General features: G+C 45.0%; 1 protein-coding gene across 1 annotated transcript in view; it reads left to right on the forward strand.

Annotated features, from left to right (window-relative positions):
• kcnh7 (potassium channel, voltage gated eag related subfamily H, member 7) overlaps positions 1 to 25,656 on the forward strand; it is a 51,797-nt gene that overhangs the window by 25,046 nt on the left and 1,095 nt on the right. The window contains exons 7-17 of the mRNA XM_061066994.1: positions 360 to 574; positions 4,131 to 4,556; positions 7,213 to 7,444; positions 7,535 to 7,702; positions 8,119 to 8,318; positions 8,637 to 8,639; positions 9,968 to 10,220; positions 11,614 to 11,819; positions 12,731 to 12,815; positions 13,866 to 14,153; positions 15,341 to 15,494. Coding sequence (XP_060922977.1) covers positions 360 to 574; positions 4,131 to 4,556; positions 7,213 to 7,444; positions 7,535 to 7,702; positions 8,119 to 8,318; positions 8,637 to 8,639; positions 9,968 to 10,220; positions 11,614 to 11,819; positions 12,731 to 12,815; positions 13,866 to 14,153; positions 15,341 to 15,494 — 2,230 coding nt within the window. The remainder of the gene's footprint in view (positions 1 to 359; positions 575 to 4,130; positions 4,557 to 7,212; positions 7,445 to 7,534; positions 7,703 to 8,118; positions 8,319 to 8,636; positions 8,640 to 9,967; positions 10,221 to 11,613; positions 11,820 to 12,730; positions 12,816 to 13,865; positions 14,154 to 15,340; positions 15,495 to 25,656) is intronic.

Genomic DNA, 25,656 nt, shown 5'->3' on the forward strand with positions numbered 1-25,656 from the left:
GTTAATGTCAGATTGTGTGAGTCTGTAAACTCCTCATTAGACGGATGGCTGCTTTGACTAACTGTGTGAAGTTGCATTCTTTGATTGTGCGTTGAATCCACCAACCGTGTTCTTCATTATCCTTTTATGAGAAACTCTGAAAGGCCTGTTCATCCTAGACGGGTCAATCACAGGTGTGGAGTTTATCTTTCAGCGTCTGTGGTATCCTCCGTGTTGTGTGGTTGGGGGCCGCTCCATTCTCACTATCCACGCTCCCTGATCAAATCACAAGGCCCGTTAGATCCACAATAGCCCGACAACGGCAGGAGACGCGGCGACTTTTAACAATGACACCCCCCCGCTGTCGCTTTCTCTTTCAGGCCCGCTGAGCCAGATCAAATCCAGCCTGCTCGGCTCCACCTCTGAGTCCAACATCAACAAGTACAGCGCCATCAACAAGATCCCGCTCATCACGCTCAACTTCTCCGAGGCCAACAACGAGAAGAAGTGCCCCTCGTCGCCGTCCTCCGAGAAAACCATCATCGCCCCGAAAGTCAAGGACCGCACGCACAACGTCACAGACAAGGTCACGCAGGTAAAACGCACACAAATCTTTTCAAAATATGTTAAAAATCCCATAAAACAAACCAGCACCTGTTAATCATCTGAAGTTGGGAAGCAGTGGAATGTTCAGAAGATCAGTCGCTGTCATCACAAACCAGGCAGGCTTGATTTGTAGCCTCTCCTGCACACACGCACACACACACACACACACACACACACACACACACACGCCCTGCCGTCTGGGAGCCTCAGGGTGATTAATTGAAACTCAAAGGGTCTGGTACATGTAACAGCGGAGGTGTCTATCTCTTGTGGCAGGATCCTCTTACCGATGCCAGACAGCATCCAGAGCTCGGGCCGTCATTCTAGAGTTACCGACAGGGTTAGAGGTCGTTCTCACCTTCCCTGCTAGAGCGGAGAGAGACAGCCTCTGTACGTTAATGTATCACCAGAGATGGGCCCAAGCCGCCCAAACCACTGGTCAGGTCTCTCATTAAAGGTTTAACGGATAGAGGGCAGAAGTGGAGCCCTGCTCAAAGGTTTCGGCGTCAGGTTAAGGTCTCGGACTGGAGCCAGCGGCAGAGACGGAGCCGACTGTGGTGACCTCTGCGTCCAGCGTTAAAGTCAAAGTTATGAAGCAGCACAGAGGACCGGCTGCGTAATGTGCTTTTAATGGACTTTTGGCTCAGTAGACGACCGGAAAACCTGGCGGCGAGTAAAGTGAGTTTGGTTAAAGAGTGACGTGTGTGTGTGTGTGTTTGTGTGTGTGTGTGTGTGTGTGTGTGTGTGTGTGTGTTTGTGTGTGCATGTGTGGCTGGCTGCAGTATAGTCATAACTCCTGCCTCCACCATGTTGGCAGATGGGACATGGGCCAAAAGTAGTTGTTATCACACTGAATTGTGTTAAGTTTGGTTTTAAATATATAATGTGTAACAATTCTTTATTTAAATGTCTACAATTGACTACACCTATGTTATATATGTTGTTGACTTGAACACGTTTTTTGTTATTGTTATAGTGGTCTAAGTTACATATTGTACGTTTAATTAGTCATGTGATGCTATAAACAAAGGGGTCAAGCGTCATGATTGACAGCTGAGACTGACTGAGGATTAGTCGAGCACGTGTAAGATGGCAGCATTCGTAGCCGAGATATTTTGGGAAGTAGAGACGCGTCTTTGATCTTCTTATAGAGTCTGTGCATATCACATTTCATTGTCAGATTCATGTTTACCAGTAACACCCCTGGTCTCCCACTAGGTTCACGCTGTTAGGAATTTTAAATGTTAAACCAACAAACAGACACACAAGACATGGAGGGATGGCACAGATCTTCCACTTCCTCTACACACTCGACTGCGGGGAACACACAGCGACAGCAGATGTCTTGAAAGCAGCTCCGGACTCCTCTGAGCTTATGTGAAGCCACGATCAATGCGCCTGAGCAGACACACACACACACTCTCCCGGCTCCCACAGGCAGATACTAGAGGGCTCACTCACCAAGCAAATGTAGAAACACACTCGTACAGCTCGCATGCTGTTTCCTACACTTTCTCACGGCATGCGTCCCGAGCACTATTTTCCGTTTGTGTTTGGATTGAAACTGAATCCGAAATCAAACCGGTGATGCCTGCGTCATATTTTAATGATGGAGGATTTACCACAGAAACATGGAACAACCCTCCGCTCATAAATAATACCCCGACAGTGCAGACCGAAACAGAACCAGCGGAGGGGAGAAAGCTAATGCTCGTGTGCATGTTTGCTTGAAGCGCAGCCAAACAAAGGAACAAGCCGAGCAGTCTCTCACCAGGGACTTCATTTGCGCCAAGTGCACTTAGCTACAGTAGGTGTGCTAAATAATTAAGATGGAATCTTTTATTCAGAAACAGACTGTCATTCTGCCGTCAGTCGACTCCTCCCGGGCTCCCGAGCTGTAACACATCAATACTCAAAGCTGCTGGTGTGGTACAGAGTTACCGTCTTGTTTGTATCATCACTGGTCATCATACTCTGCATGATGACGCTGCCTTGTTATGGCGACATCTAACGGAGAATTTCTTAAACTGATTAGATATCAGGGGTCAAAGGTCATGGTGACCTCATGTGAGGAGAAACACAGACACTGACACTGCAGTGGTCGCTGGAGGCATTCAACTTGAAAACATTGAGGTCAATTTGTATGTGGTGTAATTTCTGTTTTGTACTTGTTCCTCTATCTTCAAACAAAAGTCAGCAGTAATTTCACTTTGACCTGTGGCCGAAGTGAAACAAAAGCATTCAAATCGCCCGTCCTTAATAAAGTGGCAGCTCGATGAATAATAGAACACGTTCCCATTGTCTGTACTGTGGGTTTCTGATTGATTCCAGAGGTTATCCCATAGCGTTTGACCCTCAGCACCACGCAAAGGGTTTCTAATAACCAATCCAATTATTAACACTTGAGCCGTTATCTCGAGCGTTAGATCGTCCCTCTGTAACCTCGGTCCTCCCCCTCTCGCTTGTAATGGCGACCGGGCCACAGATAACGGGGACGTGTGATAGGCGACGGATGCCAGAGTCGTTTCAGGTCCCTTCTTCCTGTCACGTCCCCTCGCTCCTCACTGTCGCACGGTAATTGTCTCTCTGCCCTCGCAGCTCATGTTCTTTACCTCGCAGCGACAATAATCAGCAGTGAGAGCTGCTTATTGAAGTGTCAGACACAGATGAATAGATGTGTCCTCCGCCCGCACCTGTAATTACTTCCGAGTCATTGGGGCTGTTATCCCAAATGGTCCGTGACGCTGCTATAATATTGATGTTAAAAGCCATGTGGGTATATATGATAACTGCAAAGACAGAGGTACTGATAGTGGCTGGGAGGGATTTTACTCTCATACACATTGTGATTTCATGGAGGCTGATTATTTCTTTTTTTTTACCTGAAATGGTTTAGTTTTCTGCAAGATTCCAGATACTTTTTTCCCCCAGGTGATCTTATTCAGCTGTAATTGTAATCTTAGTGTTTTTCTCAAGCTTATGAAATCCTGGTCCTGCTTCTGTGCAAAAAAATATTTGATGCACGGTAAAAGTTTTAAATTATTTGGCCAGAAGCAGGTTTTTCATCCTTCACTTACCACCTGAATGATTTATCTGGTGAGTAATCTGCACATGCATTAGGACTGTAGGGTAGGGACAGCATGTACAGTGGTAGTTCATCTCATACATCCACATTAATCTACTCATTGATCTAATACTTGCAGGCGTATATTGGACTGTATTTCTATTTGACTGAATTTATTAAGTAGAATCTGTTCCTGATGAACTGAATCCATAAAAATTAACTTGAACTTCCTGTTTTCTCAGGCAGTTGAAAAGTTGTGTTAACATAAGATTCCGTTTCATTAAAGTATGTGAATTGAATATAGTTGCCACAGTGTTATCGTCTGGTCTTATTGGTTCAGGACCCATAGAATCTATTTGCCATTCTTTGAACCCCTGTACCCCGGAAGGAGAGACACAATGACTATATATTGCTTTACACTTGAGTAGTATTCATTTTTTCTGATCTTCTGCTTTGGTAAATTCTCCGTCCTCCTCCTCAGGTTCTGTCTCTGGGCGCAGACGTTCTCCCCGAGTACAAGCTCCAGACGACGCGCATCGACAAGTGGACCATCCTCCACTACAGCCCCTTCAAGGCCGTGTGGGACTGGCTCATCCTGCTGCTGGTCATCTACACGGCCATTTTCACGCCCTACTCCGCCGCCTTCCTCCTCAACGACATCGAGGAGCAGGGGAGGCGGAAGTGCGGCTACGCCTGCTCGCCGCTGAACGTGGTGGACCTGATTGTGGACATCATGTTCATCGTGGACATCCTCATCAACTTCAGGACCACTTACGTCAACATCAACGAGGAGGTGGTGAGCCACCCGGCCAAGATCGCCATCCACTACTTTAAAGGCTGGTTCCTCATAGACATGGTGGCCGCCATCCCCTTTGACCTGCTCATCTTCGGCTCCGGGTCAGATGAGGTGAGTGGGGGGGGGGGGGACAGTCAGTTTATCAATCTGTCATCTACTCCTGACATTTCTCACGTTGGGACAGTTTCATGCTCCTGATTCTACTTTTCAAACACACAAACGTCTTTGACACATTGCCCGTCTGCGTTGTTTCATGCCAGAGCTGCAGCCAATCCGTCCCATCTGGGTTTCTCATGTGTCACGACAGCCACAACTCCGGCGGTCATATTTCTTTGAATGTTTACAAAACTAAACCAATCTGACGCTCGGCTGTCACATCTGCTTCCCTCCTCCCTCCCAGGACTGGAAGGCCTCGGGCGATCACAATCAGTTAAAAAGGTCTCTGCCTCCCTCGCCAATCTGGCTGCGAGAAACTATTTTGTCCGTGTACGTCCGATGGGAGTCGGCTGAGCGAGTTATCTAATGCTCAGAGAGAGAGGTTCAGAGAGTGCAGTTACAGCAGAGGACATCAATCTGAACATGAGCCTGAGATACTGAACATCTACTGTACAGTAGACAGAGTAAAACAACCACTTCAGAGGAAAAACATATAGTCCTACGGTTATGAGAGTTAAACCTGTAATATTCTTTATTTTCATAGTATTATCAGTTGTATACATGTTGTATGTACTGAGAATAGAGTGGAGGACGATAAGATGCAATTTTATAATTTCCAAGTCAAAATGTTACATTTTCAGAGAACAAAATATGAGAAAAAAGACATGACGTTACAATAATGAAGTCACATCATTTAGTTTTTACACTGAGGCAGAACCAAAACACATTGAGGAGAATCACACTACTAAATGTAAAATGTGTGAAGGATATGTGATATTAACACACACACACACACACACACACACACACACACAAAGCCCTGTTGTCAGTGCGCTGGATTGCTGAGTCAGTATTTAAGACGAGGTGTGTTTCTGTGAGGGAGTCCGTGGCTGCAGGCTGCCGCTGACTGGCAGCTGGAGAGAAGGGAGCCGACAGCTGAGCGGCACCGCGGCACCATGTATGTCCTCCTCACGCAGACTGACGACCGGTGCGCTGACAGAACGTGTCCTCCCGTCACGGCTCACACTGACAAAAAAATGTATTTTTAGTTCCTTCCGTTCTCCAGAAGAAACTGAAAATAACACATCCATGTACAGTTTTAGCTCTCGTCTTTCAGGTGTGTTATTTTAGCCCTCTGCGCAGAGACGGGGACTATTTTTAGACGTGATCTCATGCACCTTTGTTGCCTGGAAACCGTCTTCGACAATGTTCAGATTTGTTCTCTTTCTTGCTTATTGCATTAGAAACATAGCAGCTTTAAAATCACCCTGGAGAGATTCGTTTTTTCTGAGTCTCAGTCAGAGTTAAGCTGGCAAATGAAAACAAATGGCGCGGTGGTGAATTTGCCTGCGGAGGCCTTTGAGCCTCTCCGTCATTTTCATATCAGTATCCAGTTCAGGCTTATTTGCCTTTGACTTCCAGACTCACAATCACGCAGTGGTCAAATGGGAGGTTATTGCAAATCCTGAAGTCTTTTTCCTGATCAGGCCAGAGTGAATTTGTGCTCGTAAACAAATGCAACCAACTTTTTCCTGCTCACTACAGCACACACAGGCTTTTACGGCAGATGTATGTGAAGCAGAGGTGATGACGACAGAAAGAAATGTTTGTCAGACAATAGTCAAAACACATGAACCTTGGTTTCAGGTGTGAAAGTGTCAATGTCAATTACATCCAAAGTTTACATCCAAAGCTCTGGTGGTGTTTTAAAGCGCCAGATGGCCTGAGGGATATTCAGTGGATGTGTTTAATACAGCTGGTTGCTAATGGGAGATTTAGTATCACTCCTCAGCGGAAAAACGCATCCGACTTACTGTGAGACCAGATTTTAATCAACACTACACTTTGTGGGCTGCGTAGAACATGGCGCTGCTGGTGAACGCTCGGAGCAGATCATTCAGGCCTCATCTTTCTCTGCGTATGATTTATTCACTGTTTTTGCGCAGCGGTGAGTGATGCCGGGGATTCAGGGGATTTAATGGACCCGTCTTTCTCGCCTCCCTCTTGATTCATCTCCCTTCAAAAAAATCCACCAGCCTCCCTCTAGCTTCCACTTTGAATAATCCACGTGGTGTTTACTCTCACCTGTACGTGAGGCGTCGATGAGCGTAGACGTGAGGAGGCAGAACTACAGTAAGTGGCAGCGGGTAATGATTTCCCCGAGGAGATTAAGATAATTGTCAGGCGCGACAGGGAGCGGTACGACCTATAAGCGTTCCCGAAGTCTCACTTATTGTGTTTACAGATTGTACACCACTTATAGATCAGGACTTAAGTTGTGGTTGCATGCTGCCCCCCCCTCCCCAGTCCCTTACTTATTAAAGAAGGCGATGTGTGTGCACTGTACATGAGGGGCTGTAAAAAAATCTTCTTGCAATCATCATGTTCAAAAGTGCCTCATCATCATCCCTCATGTCCTTATTCCACTTTCTCTTAAAGCACGATTTCCATGATTTCCCTAGCAGACAGACAACTTGTTCACTTTGCAGCAAACTCCCTCTGATTTCAGATTTTTTTTATTAAAAAAAAAGATTATCACCTTTAAAAAAAATCCATGATCTTGATTTTCAGCAAAAAACTGTCCTGATTCCGATTTCCCTCTGTTTCTTAGACCACCACTCTGATTGGTCTGCTGAAGACGGCCCGTCTCCTGCGGCTGGTGCGCGTCGCCCGCAAGTTGGACCGCTACTCAGAGTACGGCGCCGCTGTCCTCATGCTGCTCATGTGCATCTTCGCCCTCATCGCCCACTGGCTGGCCTGCATCTGGTACGCCATCGGCAACGTGGAGAAGCCGTACCTCGAGCACAAGATCGGATGGCTGGACAACCTGGGGGTGTCCATAGGTGACCTTTTGTTTATCTTTTGATGCCAAAGACACGACACACGCATTTTGTAGTATTTTTAACGTACTCTATTTGTGTTCTGCCTTGCAGGAAAAATGTACAACTACAGCGACCCCAGCTCAGGTCCCTCCATCAAAGATAAGTACGTCACAGCGCTCTATTTCACCTTCAGCAGTCTGACCAGTGTGGGCTTCGGGAACGTCTCCCCCAACACCAACTCTGAGAAGATCTTCTCCATCTGCGTCATGCTCATTGGATGTGAGTGAGCAGCTGAGTCACACTCAGACAGTTATTATGATCCTGTCATCGCTGAAAACCAGGCTGCAGCACACACACTGTATTTCATGGAGAATCTTAACCTTAATGGAGTGTTTTTAAAGAAAAGCACTCTGATACAAGACATTTTTTCGATAGTTAAACCTTCTAAAGGAAACATTCACAAATTTGTTTCGAACAAATTGTACATTGCATTTGGTTTGAATATATTAGAATACCACAAGCTCACATTTGAGCCTACAGAGTGACAACCCATAATACACAGTTAATTTAAGCCTTTGCTCTGCATCAGGAAGCAAATGCTGTGTTTAGAATAAACAGAAGAAGATGTAGATATTTTATATGAGCAGCTTCAGCTTCCACAGCTCAACGCTCCACCTGTATGGCTTCTCTCCCAGCTCTAATGTACGCCAGCATCTTTGGGAACGTGTCCGCCATCATCCAGCGGTTGTACTCGGGCACAGCCAGGTATCACCTCCAGATGCTGCGGGTCAAAGAGTTCATCCGCTTCCACCAGATCCCCAACCCGCTGCGGCAGCGGCTGGAGGAGTACTTCCAACACGCCTGGACGTACACCAACGGCATCGACATGAATATGGTACGAGAGGAGAGTGTGTGTGGTTGTGTGTGGTTGTGTGTATGTGTGTGTGTGTGTGTGTGTGTGTGTGTGTGTTTGATTTAGTCTGAGGACGAGACTAATTTGTGTGATTTTTTCACCATATTTGAGTAAATATCTTGTCCCTGAAAGATGCTCTTACCTCTTGTCACAGCCGCAGGTGAAATGAAAGCTGCAGTTGCTTCTCATGCACACGGTAACTGCAGCGTTTGTCATCATGATGCTGTTCTTATATAAGTTTGTCTTTTCCATGTCTGCCTCATGTCAAATGGAATGACCCCACCACTCTGGTAAGAGCAGGAGGTACATGTAATAACACAACTAACATCCATATGTTGCTCAGTGGTAGAGCTTAGCTGTGCCTGACACTCGTAGTGGAATGCTCTAAGTTCTTAGCTTTAACACACAGAAGACAACACATGTGTAATGTTGAGGTTTTTGTCACTATTGTCCCAAACATGCATGTTATTAAGGTGCCGCACTCTTTTATCTGTTACACAACTTACTGGACATAGACAAACCCAAACACACTGTAACCTGTTGCATCATAAATGGGTTTACCAGATAAACTTGCATGCCAAGGCACATTACCACTGAGTGTTTCCTGCAGGCCACAGTAATAGTCTATCAGTGGTAGACTTGCATGTGGCCCTGCCTCCAGGTCCCTGTCTTTTGCATGAAATCTGTGTATTCAAACACAACCCCATGATGCTCATCTGCTACCAGAGACAGAGTGAATCATGCCTGTGGGAGTGGGCACAGCCGCGCCGGGCGCTGCCAGGTTTCCCTCCCGCCGTTGGAGGCTTGGCTGCACGCTCCGCGGCGGCACCTGCGCTTGCCAAGTGTTGTTCAGTCTTTCCTTTCCAAATCTACTGATCGGCTTTTGTTCTGAGCAACAACGAATAATGAGGCCGTCAGAGCCCGATAAACCAGTTCGGTCTGCATTTCCTCTCTTGTCAGTAGCACATTGTATTGTATGTGTAAATGACAAAAGATGAAATAAGTGTTGTCTTGTCCCCCTTGTGTCCTTGAAGCCCCTCTCTCTGCCCTGGTGTCGTGTTTAAGTAAAGTGTTTCTCTACAGTCCGTTCTGTCCGTGCTCTCTATCTTTGTCTTTACAAGGGTAAGTGGATTACAAGTTGGATTCTCTTTATTGTATATTTTGATTTTAACAATCTCCCGGGCTAACTCGGATGAGAAGGAAAGCTCAATTTGAATATTTATTCCCATAATATCGAGGAATGTTTTAAAGATTAATTATAATTTTTTCTTTTTTCTCATGCACATTCCAGGTAATGGTTCGTAGAATAAAGGCAGCGAAACAAACCTGTCATTTATCTGCAGCTTCTCAGTCCCTAAGTGTTGTGTGTTGTCGGCTGAAAGGCTCAGTGGAAACATGAGCTCTGTGTTGGAGGGCTCTGCAGGCGTTTCTCTACTGCGGCAGGTTATAGGTTTTGAGAAGAAGGAAAGAACACAAGTGGCAATTGTACCAAAATTCTGCTCAATTTGACCTGCAACCAAACTGCACGTTTAAAAATCGGCACATCATCTCTGACAGCTTGTAAAAGAGAATAAAAAAACACTTCAGTATCTCATATCGTCACACTGTAACCATGTGCGTTCCACACTCAGGTCCTGAAGGGTTTCCCCGAGTGCCTGCAGGCGGATATCTGCCTCCACCTCAACACAAACCTCCTCCAGGGCTGTAAAGCGTTCCGCGGGGCCACCAAGGGCTGCCTCCGGGCGCTGGCCATGCGGTTCAAGACCACCCACGCGCCCCCCGGAGACACCTTGGTCCACAGCGGAGACGTGCTCACCGCGCTGTACTTTGTCTCGCGCGGCTCCATCGAAATCCTAAAAGACGACGTGGTGGTGGCCATCCTTGGTAGGTCTATACTCTCCACCTCCATAACATCATTATCATTCTCTTCTCAAGCTCTGGGTCTATTCAGGATATATCTCTGTTGAACAATAAAATAAAATGTCAAACCTTCTACTGGACATAGATGTGTTTAAAAGGCTGTTGGATACCAGGTCAGAGGAAGGAGACAATGCCATGCATACCCAATGTAGAAAAACTTCTCGTACACAAAACATCTCAACATTTCTAATTAGCCATTGATGAGCCAAGTCAAAAACCAAACCACTTCAAAAGCCACCACAGATCCTCCTGTCGTCCCAGCCCGAGCTCACCTAGACGGGGGGGCGGGGGGGGCAGTGAAGTAAGCACGCCTCTGTGCTGCTGTGATATGTCTGGGACTGGGTTGGCAGCTGAGATCCCTGTTGGGCACGTTGTAATAACTCACTTCAAAGAACGGTGTGATTGCTGCCTGCAGTCGTGCCAGAGATGAAGGCGGAGGACGGAGAAGCGTGGGGGAGGACACATGGTGGGACGAGAGTAACATGGGATACGTGTCGATGAGAGGAAAAGGAGAACATGATTGCTTTCAAATAGATAGATGACACTGGAAGCAGGGGGAGAGCTGAGCGAGTGGGTGGGGTAGAAATATAAGAGAGAAAAGAGGCAGATGAAGGGATTGGAGAGTTCCGTGGGGTTGGTCCTGCACCGCTTCTCTCCTTCCTCTCTCCTCCTCCTCCTCTTCCTCCTCCTCCTCCTCCTCCCAACAGGTGAATCCCACCGAGGCTATTGTTTTCCATTTTAACGACTGTTTTCCCTGCAGCCTATTAACCTCTGATGAAGAGCGCTGACACATTAGGGTCAGGATTAGCAAGAGGGTGAAGTTGTAGGTCATGTTCAGTTACGACTCAGCAACATTTTCTCCGCTACAGCAGGAGAAACTGCTGATGGCTCCATTACCCATTTCCACGCCGCGTGAACATGCATTACATTACATTGCACCGTGCATGACAAGTGCATGCTGGGACTCCCAGGAGCCAATGTAATGTTAAGGAGGTGGAAACACGCAGTTACCAAGGAAATGACAAAGCTTCTGTTCTACCAGCAAATCAAATACACAGCAGTAGTTGAACATTTTCCTTATATATAGTGTTTAGAAGGGTATATAGTAATATATAGAAATATCAGGAATAAATCTTATAAACAAACAATGTAAATCATTAATTTATCATCAAAATAGAAATATATATATACATATACATAATATACACATTTAATTACATATTGAATATTTTAGGTTGACTAGGTAGTTACATTTGATAATATAATAGCTGTTTTCAGGCAGATACACCACAAACGGTGAATGTTACGCCCTGTAGCCTCTTTTCTTCCCCACACTGAACCTCTGCTCCCTCTGCAGGTAAGAACGACATCTTCGGCGAGATGATCCACCTCTTCGCCAAGCCGGGGAAATCCTGCGCCGACGTGCGGGCGCTGAGCTACTGCGACCTCCACACCATCCAGAGGGAGGAGATCCTCGAGGTGCTGGACATGTACCCGGAGTTCGCCGACCACTTCCTCACTAACCTGGAGCTGACCTTTGACCTCCGGGACGAAACCAGCAAGGTAATCACCACACAGGTGCCGGCACAGATCCCTGTCTCCGGTTACTGGGATGAAGGAGGTAGTGAAATGGTTTCAAGGCTTTTATACAGTACTTCTGATTTACTGCTGTACAGTAAAACACTTAGTGGAGACCATTAACTTGAATTAAGCAGTCTGTTCCCTGCACCATAGCTCTGCCATTTAAGTTGGAGCAGTAGCTTTGTTATTAATTCTCCTCAGTGCCTCAGTGTATCTGTGGTTGTGGGAATAAAAGCACATGGCTAATTGAGACATTTTGAATGAGAGCTGGAGTCGAGCACTGACAGTGGACGTTACAGACAGAGGGGATGATGCAGGCTGTAATTCTGATTAACTGAGTGCAGTGGAAACATGTGCAAGGCCTGTGACAGTTATTTTATTTATATTTTATAAGGAGAGCAGGATGGGAACTTAGCCTTTTCTTATTCATTCAGACGATTGGAAAGAGGAGAGGGAGACACAAGAAGGTTTGAATAGGATTACATCGAAAAAGAGGAGATACGTGATGCACCGACAAGAGAGGAAGTCGTTTATAACCTGTAGTTCTTAATGCAAGCAGCCACTACTCATCTTATTATTGCAAAATTAAGTCAAAGATCTGCAAAGGTTAATTCTGATGATAAAAATGAACGATGCCTTTTCCACTTCCTCCCATAGAAGAAATGAAGGCAAAATATATAAGATATGAATGCTGCCTTTAATTTAAATCCAAACCAACTGGAAAACACGTACATACATAGGCTTGATAAGAACTGCATAAAATAACAGAAACCATCCTTGAGAAGAATTTACTTGATATGAATTTTTTGTTTGATCCATTCACTAACATGGAGGAGGCTGCATTTATGACCTATATTAAGATGCTTTAATTATATATTCTGCTTTTTTTACAGACATCACACCCACAAGCAGCTGAGTCCAACATGGATGAAATGAAGAGTGGAAGACAAGCGTCCTACAAAAGGAAGTCGTCCACAGGTCAGTCATCATCAAGTGCTTTTAAATCAGAAAGTTCTTTTACAATTAAAATCCTACACGCGTGTGTCGTTACATCTCGGTCCCTTTAAACCTTCATTAGAGATTAAAGTAAAGTGATTCCGAATTAATATCTGTGCAAAGATGTTGGGTCATGACTTCATGCTAATTGAGACAGGTTTTTTTTAAATGTGAATATGTTCTTCTGACAGTAAGATGGTAATGTAATTATTTCATTATTATCTTTTTTGAACTATTTGCATTTAAGGATAAAAATAGCGTCAACTGTTGTTTTTTTAAGCAAGATTACACAAAAAAAAGCTGAATGGATTCCCACAAAACTTGGCTAAGCTGTGATATGGAGACTGATATTTATGATCGTGTGCAATTTGCTGCAGATCCAGATAAAAAAACAGATCTGGTGAATTTAAATGTGGTCTCATAAGGGGACATTTCATGAAAAAGCTTAATCTTGGTGCAGTTTTTTAGGCTCATTCAAGATGGGCTCCTCACAATAAACCCTGATATTCTATCACACAATGGAGCAGTGTGATGGAGTTATAAATATCTCTCTCCTCAGATCAGTTGCACCACAGATAAACACAGTAGCGTCCCTGCCCTCAGCACTGGGATGACAGTACGCTCTGTGTTTGACTTGGATCAGCCAGGAGAGCCGGGCCGTGGAGACCGAGCCTCCGCCACACAGCAGCACGCCGCATTTCGGCTGCAGCTCAGGCTGATCTAATTGGTCGCCATGGTTACAGGCCATCTGAATACAGTATCGCCATCTCCCGATTTAACACAAGTGAGGATGGAGAACGTGCGTAGCAGGTGTGAGGACGTGGAATTGAGCCAAATGAGCTATTCATTTATTGTCGATGATTTCAAGTGACCGTCAGTGACATAACATGTTTGTCCTCGCCTCACCCCCGAAGCAAAACACTCGCTACGTGTTGTCACAGATAATGAGACAACGCGGGCCTCCCCAGAGGAAGTCGGCATAGAAGCCGGTGTTCCCTCAGCAGATTTCCTGATTACCGTTTCTCCCTGTAGGCTCCCACAGCAAGGAGCCGGTGGCCACCTACTGCGACGCCAAGCAGGGGAAGCAGATCTACGCCTCCTCAGCAGCCGAGGAGAAGAGGGAGTCTGCCGAAGAGGCTGAAGAGCAGGAGGAGGAGGAGGAGGAGGAAGAGGAAGGCAGAGAGGAGGAAGAGGAGCAGAGGCCGTTGTGTTCTGGTGTGCTGGGCTACCCTGTAGTCAGGGACCACTCCCTGGGCTTCGGGCTGAGCAACGCTCCGGATGCACCGGCTGGAGACAACACACAGGAGCAGGGCTATAAAGGTGATGATGGAAACATCCACCTCATTTGTCCCTCCATCGTTTTGTGTTTAATAATGAGGGATTTATTTTTGTCTTTTGAAAAATAACAGCTTGAAAAGCCTTTTCTTCCTCCTGAAGATATATTTTTGTCAAAGAAAAAACTGATTCTACAGAAGAAAGAAAATAAAACGTTCAGGCTGTTTTAATTTCAATTATAAATTATTTTATCGGGATGTTCCAATTACGATAGCAGCATTGGAATTTTATAGTAGTTGTTATTTTTGAAATGCACTGGTGGGATCTGCAATCACCCCAGGTATCAGAATGGGTATCTGAAAGGAAAAAATGAAATCTCTATTATTATACTGTCTTTTTTAAACACACATAAATTCAGCTTGTCCTCTAAACTTGTACCAGAATGGAAATTGGCTCAGAATTTAATTTAGAAAACACCCCTAAGCACCAGAGGAGAAATGTCACACCTATTAAAAATCAAAACAAGGATTATGTGTCATTAGGGTGAAACCTAAAACCCATTCAGTAATAAAAGGTAAGAGGATTATATCCAGCAAACAGCTCGGGGGTCACCGCACGTTTGATCGTAGGTCACGACCAAATAAACGTTTAACAGTAAACATTAGGTAAAATCATGTTGTGGTGTTATCTGGTGAGTGAGGTCACAGGAAATCTTTTCAGGAAATCTGAGTGCTGAGGTTTACCATTCACGGGGAGCAAGTTAGGAAATCAGATTAATGAAATCCTCCCGCAGAGTCCCAGCAAGTCCACTGAGTAGCTTCCATACAAAGAGCTGCATCACTCGCAGGAAATCTCACATCCAGCTTCCAGCGTGTGAGCACACACCGCTTTGTGTTTACAGCTTGACCCCACACGACTGTCAATCCTCATAAAACCATCCAGTGGGAAGAAGGCTCCCACATGTAGCAACACGACAATAGCTTTAATGCAGGATTGCATTTAAACTGGGAGTGATTGTAGGTGGGGAAAGTGTGTGAGCATGTAGATTTGTTAGTGATATCCCATAATTCAGCTGCTGCAGCCATAAGAGGATTTCTGCCAGGGTGCAACGGTCTCCGGGGGTCAGATGTGTGTTTTCCTCTGTGAGGGGATCAGAGCTCAGGAAAGTTAAATGACGAGATGACACAAAGCTCTGTGTGTGTTTACGTGTGCGTTCACATCTCTCCCACCAGATGCAGATGAGTGGGTGCGTCAGCGTCCCAGAGAGAAAGCCGAGGAGCCCGCCCAGTGTCAGGAGACGCCAGCCGGGGAGGACGACAGCGACACAGACCTCACCTACGGAGAGGTGGAGCAACGGCTGGACCAGCTGCAGCAGCATCTCAACAGGTGGGGTGTGGACGTTGGTCACTGTTGGTCATTAGGAGACTTTAATGCCTCCGCGCTGGCGACACCCAGTGGCCAAAGTTATTATGTTTTTGGGTTGTCCATCCATGTGTCCTTCTGTCCATTCTTTTAAACGTCATATCTCAAGAATGTTTTGAGGGAATTTCTCTCAAATTTTCTGCAAATGCTCACTCACAGAAGAACTGGTTAGAATTTGGTGGTTGAAGGTCAAAGGTCACTGTGACCTGAGTTAAGAAAAAGGTGTTTGGACTGAAGTGGCACAGGCTGGTGGAGTTCTGATATCGTTTTGTTTTGGCAGAGTGGCAGCGGCTCAAGTGCAAACACTGGACTCCACTCACTACTTAGTTTGCTTATTAACATCCAGGGCCATCAGTGCAACAGCTGAGGTGGAATATAGAGTAAGAGACGGATATTTACTCTCTAACTGTGAAGAAAGAGGAGCTGGTGATCGGTGCCCTTGTTTATAAAATCCTTCTTTATCTTAGATCCCATTATATTGTGGTTTAAAAGGACATGATGAAAATCATGTGGCACTTTCAATGTCGGTATTCACTCCTTTTTAAAGGGGAACTCCAGCGACTGTACACATCAAAGTGTTTGTTTACAAGCGCTGGTGCATATGACAAACAGTTGCATAAAGCGCTCAGTGTCTCCAGAGGGAGCTGAGTGACGTCAGATAAATGTCCTCCAGTGATTTCTCTTGAATCACAGGCGGGTGGGTGTGAAGACGAGTTTGTCTGTAGAGCCCTCTTCGTTTCCACCTGAGGCTACAGTCGCACCGGTTATCACACACCTGAATGTCCAGCTGAACTTCCAGTAGTTAGTTTGCATTGTGGGTAATGAAGGCGCCTGGGAGAAGAATGTGTGGCATAATAACAGCCTTTTAACTTTAAATCATGACTCATGAACTTTCTTTGAGTGTGAGGTGAAACCACAAATAATCAAATGAATATATTTTTAGGGTCGGATCTGACGTCTGAAGCACAAAGTGTGTTTTAGCGCTGGTGCTCTTGACCTTTAGATAACAAGATACACCTTCAGGATGGTGTTTGGCTCCGTTTCCCATAATTATGTCTTTTATTGTACTTCATCGCAACAAAGTCATCTTTCACAGCTCGCAGTGCAACCCCTTGTGATTTCGGCTATAATTGGCTGGAAATTTACACAGAGTGTGTGTGTGTGGTCAGTGTGCATTTGTAGCACGCAGCCACAAGATGCAAACACGCCGTAAAGAGTCTTGACATCATCTTGTGAGGTAAGACACCATGGTGAAGTTGCAGAGTTTTGGAGTAAAGGTGATGTAGAGTTTTAAATACATGTCAATATAGTGGTGTGAGATTAAGAGATATTCAGCTGACCAGGGGTCTTCAAGATTCTGCACCATCTCCAGGGAGCCTCCTCACTGCTGGCCGCCCTTCCTCTGAAGCAGCAGCAGCAGGCATGGCCGCTGCACACTTTCCCTTTACAGCAAAGAGCAAAATCAGGCACCTGGCAAAGCAACAAGGAGGAATTCCCCTGCTCGACGGAGAGTCCCTGCTCCCTCGGGTTCCTTTCCGCTGATCAGAGTGCAGTAAGAAGAGGTGATTCACCATCTCAGACATTTTGGGCCATGATGTAACCCGCTGCATTCTATGATGACACAGTGCAGGTGTGCACATTTTAGTCGTTGCAGTACACCAAGTTTCCAGGGATTTATCAAAAAATATATAAATATATATATATATATATATATATACATATATATATAGTATATAGTTATATCTGTCTCAGATGGATGATGGATACATTAAGACCACAATAACAAACCTCCAAGAAAGTTTTAATTTTATTTGCAAAAACTAAAAACTAAACATCTTTTGAGTTTCTATGAAATCTGAAGCCACCACAGGTTCTCTGTCATGTTTGGAAGGGGAGGCTGCAACTTGCAACTTCACCACTAGATGTCCCTTAACATTGCAGTGATAGTGTTTTATCACCCAGCCCTACCAAACCCATAATATATATAATTTACTATCATAAATACCAATATATCTGAAGATATAGATAATAATGATCATAATAAATGTGTCTAGTTCATTTGTAATATGTTAACAATACAAAATTGCCCCAGAATGGATTTGAAAGGGAGAATGTAAATTGTCTCTGGTCAGATTTGAACAAAGAACCTTCTGGTTCAAAGACCTGTAGCATTTCCTCAACACTACAGACGGACAATGGAATAATTTTAATGGTTGTTGTTTATGTTACCAGTCTTAAAACCAGTCTTAAACCAACATACTAACCGTTTAAAGTTTTGCCAGAATTCTCCTGTAGTGTAGAGGAAAGGCAAAAGGTCTTGATAGCAGAAGGTTCTTGGTTCAAAACCCGTTGAGTTTCGCTGTAAGATTTATTGTGAAAATTGTACCCTAGATATAGAACATCCGTTAAAGTTCATCCATTGTCCTTTTGTAGTGTGGAGGTAATACTAAATGTCTTTGGACAAGAAGGTTCTTAATTCAAATATGACAAGCGACAGTTTTCCATTCTCCGTAGCTTGTGGCACATTGGTTCAATTCTTGCATCGGCCAAGAAATTATCAATGCCCAAACCCAACGGTATAGTAATAGTCAAATGTTCAAAGAAAGCATAAACGATTGTCCAGTTGCATGGCTCAAATGGTTAGGACCCTGCCTCATAAACCCTTGGACCCGGGGTCAAGTCTCTCAATTAGAGGATGTACTGATACATCAGAGATTGTGGGTTCTTTATTTATGTGCTGCAGTAAATTTATCAAGATTGACATACCAAGTGTAAAGTTAAAACCGCCAGGAGAGGACTTCCAAGTGACGATGATGCTTGGTGGCGTGGGGGCTTTGTGTGCCGGCTATGGAGCCGGACGGCCAGTCCAGGAGAGGCTTGTTCAAACCTTGCCTGAGTATCTGATGCACGACATATCACTGGAGGAGGTAGCATGTCACAGTGGGAGGATGTGGTATACAGAGAAGGAGGAGGTAGTTAGGGTAGGAGGAGGAGTTCATAGTCAGAGTGGGAGGATTTTTAAATGGGAGGAGTTTTTAAAGGGAGGAGGTGGTAGTCAAAAAAAAATACTGATAAATTAATCCAGATAAAGTTAGTCAGAGTGACACACACGCTCACACAATGTGGGTTAGTGTGTGAGATGGTGTGTGGGCGTGTGTGTGTGTGAGATGGTGTGTGGGCGTGTGTGTGTGTGAGATGGTTTGTGTGTGTCTGAGTGTGTGTGTCAATCTGATAATACAGGAGGAGATTAGTAAAAAGAGTAGGAGGAGCTTAATGTAGGAGAGGGGGCCAGAGTAGAAAGGTAAAACAGAGATATGTTTTGTAAAAAATCTTTCTGAAACATTCCACTCTGACTAAAATATCTTCCCACTCTGACCCACTATCTCCTCTAATCACATATCTTGAAAGAGGTACTCAGGCAGGATTCGAACCAGGCTCTCCTGGACTGGCCAGCCGGCTCGCAGCCAGCACACAAAGCCTCCATGCCACCAAGCATCCTTTGATTCTGAACTGCTTCTCCTGGCGGTTTTATCTTTACACTTGGTATGTTAATTTGTATAAATTTACCAACATTCCAAGTGTAATGTTTCTAACCATTTGGGCCATGCAACTGGGCATTAGCTCTGCTTTCTATCTATCTGACCTTCTGAGCCACTGCATCAGTCACCTGATTGAAGTTATTCCATTGGTCTTCTGTAGTGTGGAGGTACTCCTAAAGGTCTTTGGACGAGAAGGTTTCAATGTCTGTATGGCTCAAATGGTTAGAAGCCTGCCTCATAGACCCTGGGACCCGGGTTCAAGTCTCTCATTTAGAGGACCTACTGATACATCGGAGATTGTGGGTTCTTTATTTATGTGCTGCAGTAAATTTATCAAGATTGACATACCAAGTGTAAAGTTAAAACCGCCAGGAGAGGAGCTCCCAGTGCCGATGATGCTTGGTGGCGTGGGGGCTTTGTGTGCCGGCTATGGAGCCGGACGGCCAGTCCAGGAGAGGCTTGTTCAAACCTTGCCTGAGTATCTGATGCACGACATATCTCTAGAGGAGGTAGTGGGTCACAGTGGGAGGATGTGGTATACAGAGAAGGAGGAGGTAGTTAGTGTAGGAGGAGGAGTTCATAGTCAGAGTGGGAGGATTTTTAAATGGGAGGAGTTTTTAAAGGGAGGAGGTGGTAGTCAAAAAAAAATACTGATAAATTAATCCAGATAAAGTTAGTCAGAGTGGCTCACACAATGTGGGTTGGTGTGGGTGTGTGAGAGTGTGTGTGTGTGTGAGAGTGTTTGAGAGTGTTTGAGAGTGTTTGAGAGTGTGTGTGAGTTTGTGAGTGTGTGAGTGCGTGTGTTAATCTGATAATACAGGAGGAGATTAGTAAGAAGAGTAGGAGGAGCTTAATGTAGGAGAGGGGGCCAGAGTAGAAAGGTAAAACAGAGATATGTTTTGTAAAAAATCTTTCTGAAACATTCCACTCTGACTAAAATCTCTTCCCACTCCACTATCTCCTCTAAACCCATATCTTGAAACAGTTACTCAGGCAGGATTCAAACCAGGCTCTCTTGAACTGGCCAGCCGACTTCCTACTCAGCACACAAGGCCCTCACGCCACCAAGCATCCTTCACTTCTGAGCTGCTTCTCCTGGTGCTTTTAACATTACACTTGGTATGTTAATTTGTATAAATTTACCAACATTCCAAGTGTAAAGTTAAAAGCGCCAGGAGAAGCAACTCAGAAGTGAAGGAAGCTCGGTGGCATGAAGGCTTTGTATGCTAGCTATGGAGCCGGCTGGCCAGTCCAGGAGAGACTGGTTCGAATCCTGCCTGAGTAACTGTTTCAAGATATGTGATTAGAGGAGATAGTGAGTCAGAGTGGGAAGAGATTTTAGTCAGAGTGGAATGTTTCAGAATGATTTTTTACAAAACATATCTCTGTTTTACCTTTCTACTCTGGCCCCCTCTCCTACATTAAGCTCCTCCTACTCTTTTTACTAATCTCCTCCTGTATTATCAGATTAACACTCACACTCACACACTCACACTCACACACTCACACCATCTCACACACACACCATCTCACACACACACACACCATCTCACACACTGTGTGAGCGTGTGTGCCACTCTGACTAACTTTATCTGGATTAATTTATCAGTATTTTTTTTTGACTACCACCTCCTCCCTTTAAAAACTCCTCCCATTTAAAAATCCTCCCACTCTGACTATGAACTCCTCCTCCTACCCTAACTACCTCCTCCTTCTCTGTATACCACATCCTCCCACTGTGATCCACTACTTCCTCTAGAGATATGTCGTGCATCAGATACTCGTGCAAGGTTTGAACAAGCCTCTCCTGGACTGGCCGTCCGGCTCCATAGCCGGCACACAAAGCCCCCACGCCACCAAGCATCATCGGCATTCGGAACTCCTCTCCTGGCGGTTTTAACTTTACACTTGGTATATCAATCTTGATAAATTTACTGCAGCACATAAATAAAGAACCCGCAATCTCCAATGTATCAGTAGATCCTCTAATTGAGAGACTTGAACCCGGGTCCAAGGGTTTATAAGGCAGGATTCTAACCATTTGGGCCATGCAACTGGACAATCATCTCTGCTTTCTATCTATCTAACCGTCTGAGCCACTGCATCAGTCACCTGATTGAAGTTATTCCATTGGTCTTCTGTAGTGTGGAGGTACTCCTAAAGGTCTTTGGACGAGAAGGTTTCAATGTCTGTATGGCTCAAGTGGTTAGAAGCCTGCCTCATAGACCCTGGGACCCGGGTTCAAGTCTCTCATTTAGAGGATGTACTGATACATCGGAGATTGCGGGTTCTTTATTTATGTGCTGCAGTAAATTTATCAAGATTGACATACCAAGTGTAAAGTTAAAACCGCCAGGAGAGGAGCTCCCAGTGCCGATGATGCTTGGTGGCGTGGGGGCTTTGTGTGCCGGCTATGGAGCCGGACGGCCAGTCCAGGAGAGGCTTGTTCAAACCTTGCCTGAGTATCTGATGCACGACATATCACTAGAGGAGGTAGTGGATCACAGTGGGAGGATGTGGTATACAGAGAAGGAGGAGGTAGTTAGTGTAGGAGGAGGAGTTCATAGTCAGAGTGGGAGGATTTTTAAATGGGAGGAGTTTTTAAAGGGAGGAGGTGGTAGTCAAAAAAAAATACTGATAAATGAATCCAGATAAAGTTAGTCAGAGTGGCACACACGCTTACACAATGTGGGTTAGTGTGTGAGGTGGTGTGTGTGAGGTGGTGTGTGTGAGGTGGTGTGTGTGAGGTGGTGTGTGTGAGGTGGTGTGTGTGAGGTGGTGTGTGTGAGGTGGTGTGTGTGAGGTGGTGTGTGTGAGGTGGTGTGTGTGAGGTGGTGTGTGTGAGGTGGTGTGTGTGAGGTGGTGTGTGTGTGTGTCAATCTGATAATACAGGAGGAGATTAGTAAAAAGAGTAGGAGGAGCTTAATGTAGGAGAGGGGGCCAGAGTAGAAAGGTAAAACAGAGATATGTTTTGTAAAAAATCTTTCTGAAACATTCCACTCTGACTAAAATCTCTTCCCACTCTGACTCACTATCTCCTCTAATCACATATCTTGAAAGAGGTACTCCAGCAGGATTTGAACCAGGCTCTCCTGGACTGGCCAGCCGGCTCACAGCCAGCACACAAAGCCTTCATGCCACCAAGCATCCTTTGATTCTGAGTTGCTTCTCCTGGCGGTTTTATCTTTACACTTGGTATGTTTATTTGTATAAATTTACCAACATTCCAAGTGTAAAGTTAAAAGCGCCAGGAGAAGCAACTCAGAAGTGAAGGAAGCTCGGTGGCATGAAGGCTTTGTATGCTAGCTATGGAGCCGGCTGGCCAGTCCAGGAGAGGCTGGTTCGAATCCTGCCTGAGTAACTCTTTCAAGATATGTGATTAGAGGAGATAGTGAGTCAGAGAGGGAAGAGATTTTAGTCAGAGTGGAATGTTTCAGAAAGATTTTTTACAAAACATATCTCTGTTTTACCTTTCTACTCTGGCCCCCTCTCCTACATTAAGCTCCTCCTACTATTTTTACTAATCTCCTCCTGTATTATCAGATTAACACACACACTCACACACTCACACACCATCTCACACACACACACGCCCACACACCATCTCACACACACCATCTCACACACACGCCCACACACCATCTCACACACACGCCCACATTGTGTGAGCGTGTGTGCCACTCTGACTAACTTTATCTGGATTAATTTATCAGTATTTTTTTTTGACTACCACCTCCTCCCTTTAAAAACTCCTCCCATTTAAAAATCCTCCCACTCTGACTATGAACTCCTCCTCCTACCCTAACTACCTCCTCCTTCTCTGTATTCCACATCCTCCCACTGTGACCCACTACCTCCTCCAGTGATATGTCGTGCATCAGATACTCGTGCAAGGTTTGAACAAGCCTCTCCTGGACTGGCCGTCCGGCTCCATAGCCGGCACACAAAGCCCCCACGCCACCAAGCATCATCCGCACTCGGAACTCCTCTCCTGGCGGTTTTAACTTTACACTTGGTATGTCAATCTTGATAAATTTACTGCAGCACATAAATAAAGAACCCGCAATCTCCAATGTATCAGTAGATCCTCTAATTGAGAGACTTGAACCCGGGTCCAAGGGTTTATAAGGCAGGATTCTAACCCTTTGGGCCATGCAACTGGACAATCGTCTATGCTTTCTATCTATCTGACCTTCTGAGCCACTGCATCAGTCACCTGATTGAAGTTATTCCATTGGTCTTCTGTAGTGTGGAGGTACTCCTAAAGGTCTTTGGACGAGAAGGTTTCAATGTCTGTATGGCTCAAATGGTTAGAAGCCTGCCTCATAGACCCTGGGACCTGGGTTCAAGTCTCTCATTTAGAGGATCTACTGATACATCAGAGATTGCGGGTTCTTTATTTATGTGCTGCAGTAAATTTATCAAGATTGACATACCAAGTGTAAAGTTAAAACCGCCAGGAGAGGAGAACCCAGTGCCGAAGATGCTTGGTGGCGTGGGGGCTTTGTGTGCCGGCTATGGAGCCGGACGGCCAGTCCAGGAGAGGCTTGTTCAAACCTTGCACGAGTATCTGATGCACGACATATCACTGGAGGACGTAGTGGATCACAGTGGGAGGATGTGGTATACAGAGAAGGAGGAGGTAGTTAGGGTAGGAGGAGGAGTTCATAGTCAGAGTGGGAGGATTTTTAAATGGGAGGAGTTTTTAAAGGGAGGAGGTGGTAGTCAAAAAAAAATACTGATAAATTAATCCAGATAAAGTTAGTCAGAGTGGCACACACGCTCACACAATGTGGGTTAGTGTGTGGGCGTGTGGGCGTGTGTGAGATGGTGTGTGTGAGATGGTGTGTGGGCGTGTGTGTGTGTGAGATGGTTTGTGTGTGTCTGAGTGTGTGTGTCAATCTGATAATACAGGAGGAGATTAGTAAAAAGAGTAGGAGGAGCTTAATGTAGGAGAGGGGGCCAGAGTAGAAAGGTAAAACAGAGATATGTTTTGTAAAAAATCTTTCTGAAACATTCCACTCTGACTAAAATATCTTCCCACTCTGACTCACTATCTCCTCTAATCACATATCTTGAAAGAGGTACTCCGGCAGGATTCGAACCAGTCTCTCCTGGACTGGCCAGCCGGCTCACAGCCAGCACACAAAGCCTTCATGCCACCAAGCATCCTTTGATTCTGAGTTGCTTCTCCTGGCGGTTTTATCTTTACACTTGCTATGTTAATTTGTATAAATATACCAACATTCCAAGTGTAAAGTTAAAAGCGCCAGGAGAAGCAACTCAGAAGTGAAAGAAGCTTGGTGGCATGAAGGCTTTGTATGCTGGCTATGGAGCCGGCTGGCCAGTCCAGGAGAGCCTGGTTCGAATCCTGCCTGAGTAACTCTTTCAAGATATGTGATTAGAGGAGATAGTGAGTCAGAGTGGGAAGAGATTTTAGTCAGAGTGGAATGTTTCAGAAAGATTTTTTACAAAACATATCTCTGTTTTACCTTTCTACTCTACCCTCTCCTACATTAAGCTCCTCCTACTCTTTTTACTAATCTCCTCCTGTATTATCAGATTAACACACACTCTCTCACACTCTCTCACACTCTCTCACACACACCAACCCACACTGTGTGAGCGTGTGTGTCACTCTGACTAACTTTATCTGGATTAATTTATCAGTATTTTTTTTTGACTACCACCTCCTCCCTTTAAAAACTCCTCCCATTTAAAAATCCTCCCACTCTGACTATGAACTCCTCCTCCTACCCTAACTACCTCCTCCTTCTCTGTATACCACATCCTCCCACTGTGACCCACTACGTCCTCTAGAGATATGTCGTGCATCAGATACTCAGGCAAGGTTTGAACAAGCCTCTCCTGGACTGGCCGTCCGGCTCCATAGCCGGCACACAAAGCCCCCACGCCACCGAGCATCATCGGCATTCGGAACTCCTCTCCTGGCGGTTTTAACTTTACACTTGGTATGTCAATCTTGATAAATTTACTGCAGCACATAAATATTGAACCCACATTCTCAGATGTGTCGGTACATATTCTAAATGATCTACTTGCAAGACTTGAACCTGGATTCATAGGTCTATGGGGCAGCTTTCTTATCATCTGAGCCATTCAGCTGGACAGATTCTCGGAGAGAACATTTGACTCATTTAACACTACCATTGAACACTGGTTGGGAATCTCCGATGCAGTCATAGGTTATAGGTCATAGGTTAGCATGTCATTTTAAAACTGGTAAAAAAGTCACAGGTTAGTTTGTCGTCTGAAAACTGAAAAAAAGTCCTCCTCCAACAGACTGAGCTACTTGGTCAGACACCTGCTGATTCCTTCTTAGAAGATTCTTCTCTAAATATATTTTTGGAATATACCAAGTCAGGTAGACTCGCAGGTGAGGAGATTGTATATTTTATTAGTAATTATATCTAAGATTTGTCAGTTTGAATATGTTTTTATAAATCAAATTAAACAACACGTCCAATACTTGTAAGCATTAGATAGTAGGATGATGCTAAGTCATTCTACATATTATAATATATTATATTTTATACATATATATTGTCCTTGATCCTCAGGCATGA

This window comes from Limanda limanda, chromosome 23 (genome assembly GCF_963576545.1).
Source record: "Limanda limanda chromosome 23, fLimLim1.1, whole genome shotgun sequence".
Taxonomy (NCBI): Eukaryota; Metazoa; Chordata; class Actinopteri; order Pleuronectiformes; family Pleuronectidae; genus Limanda; species Limanda limanda.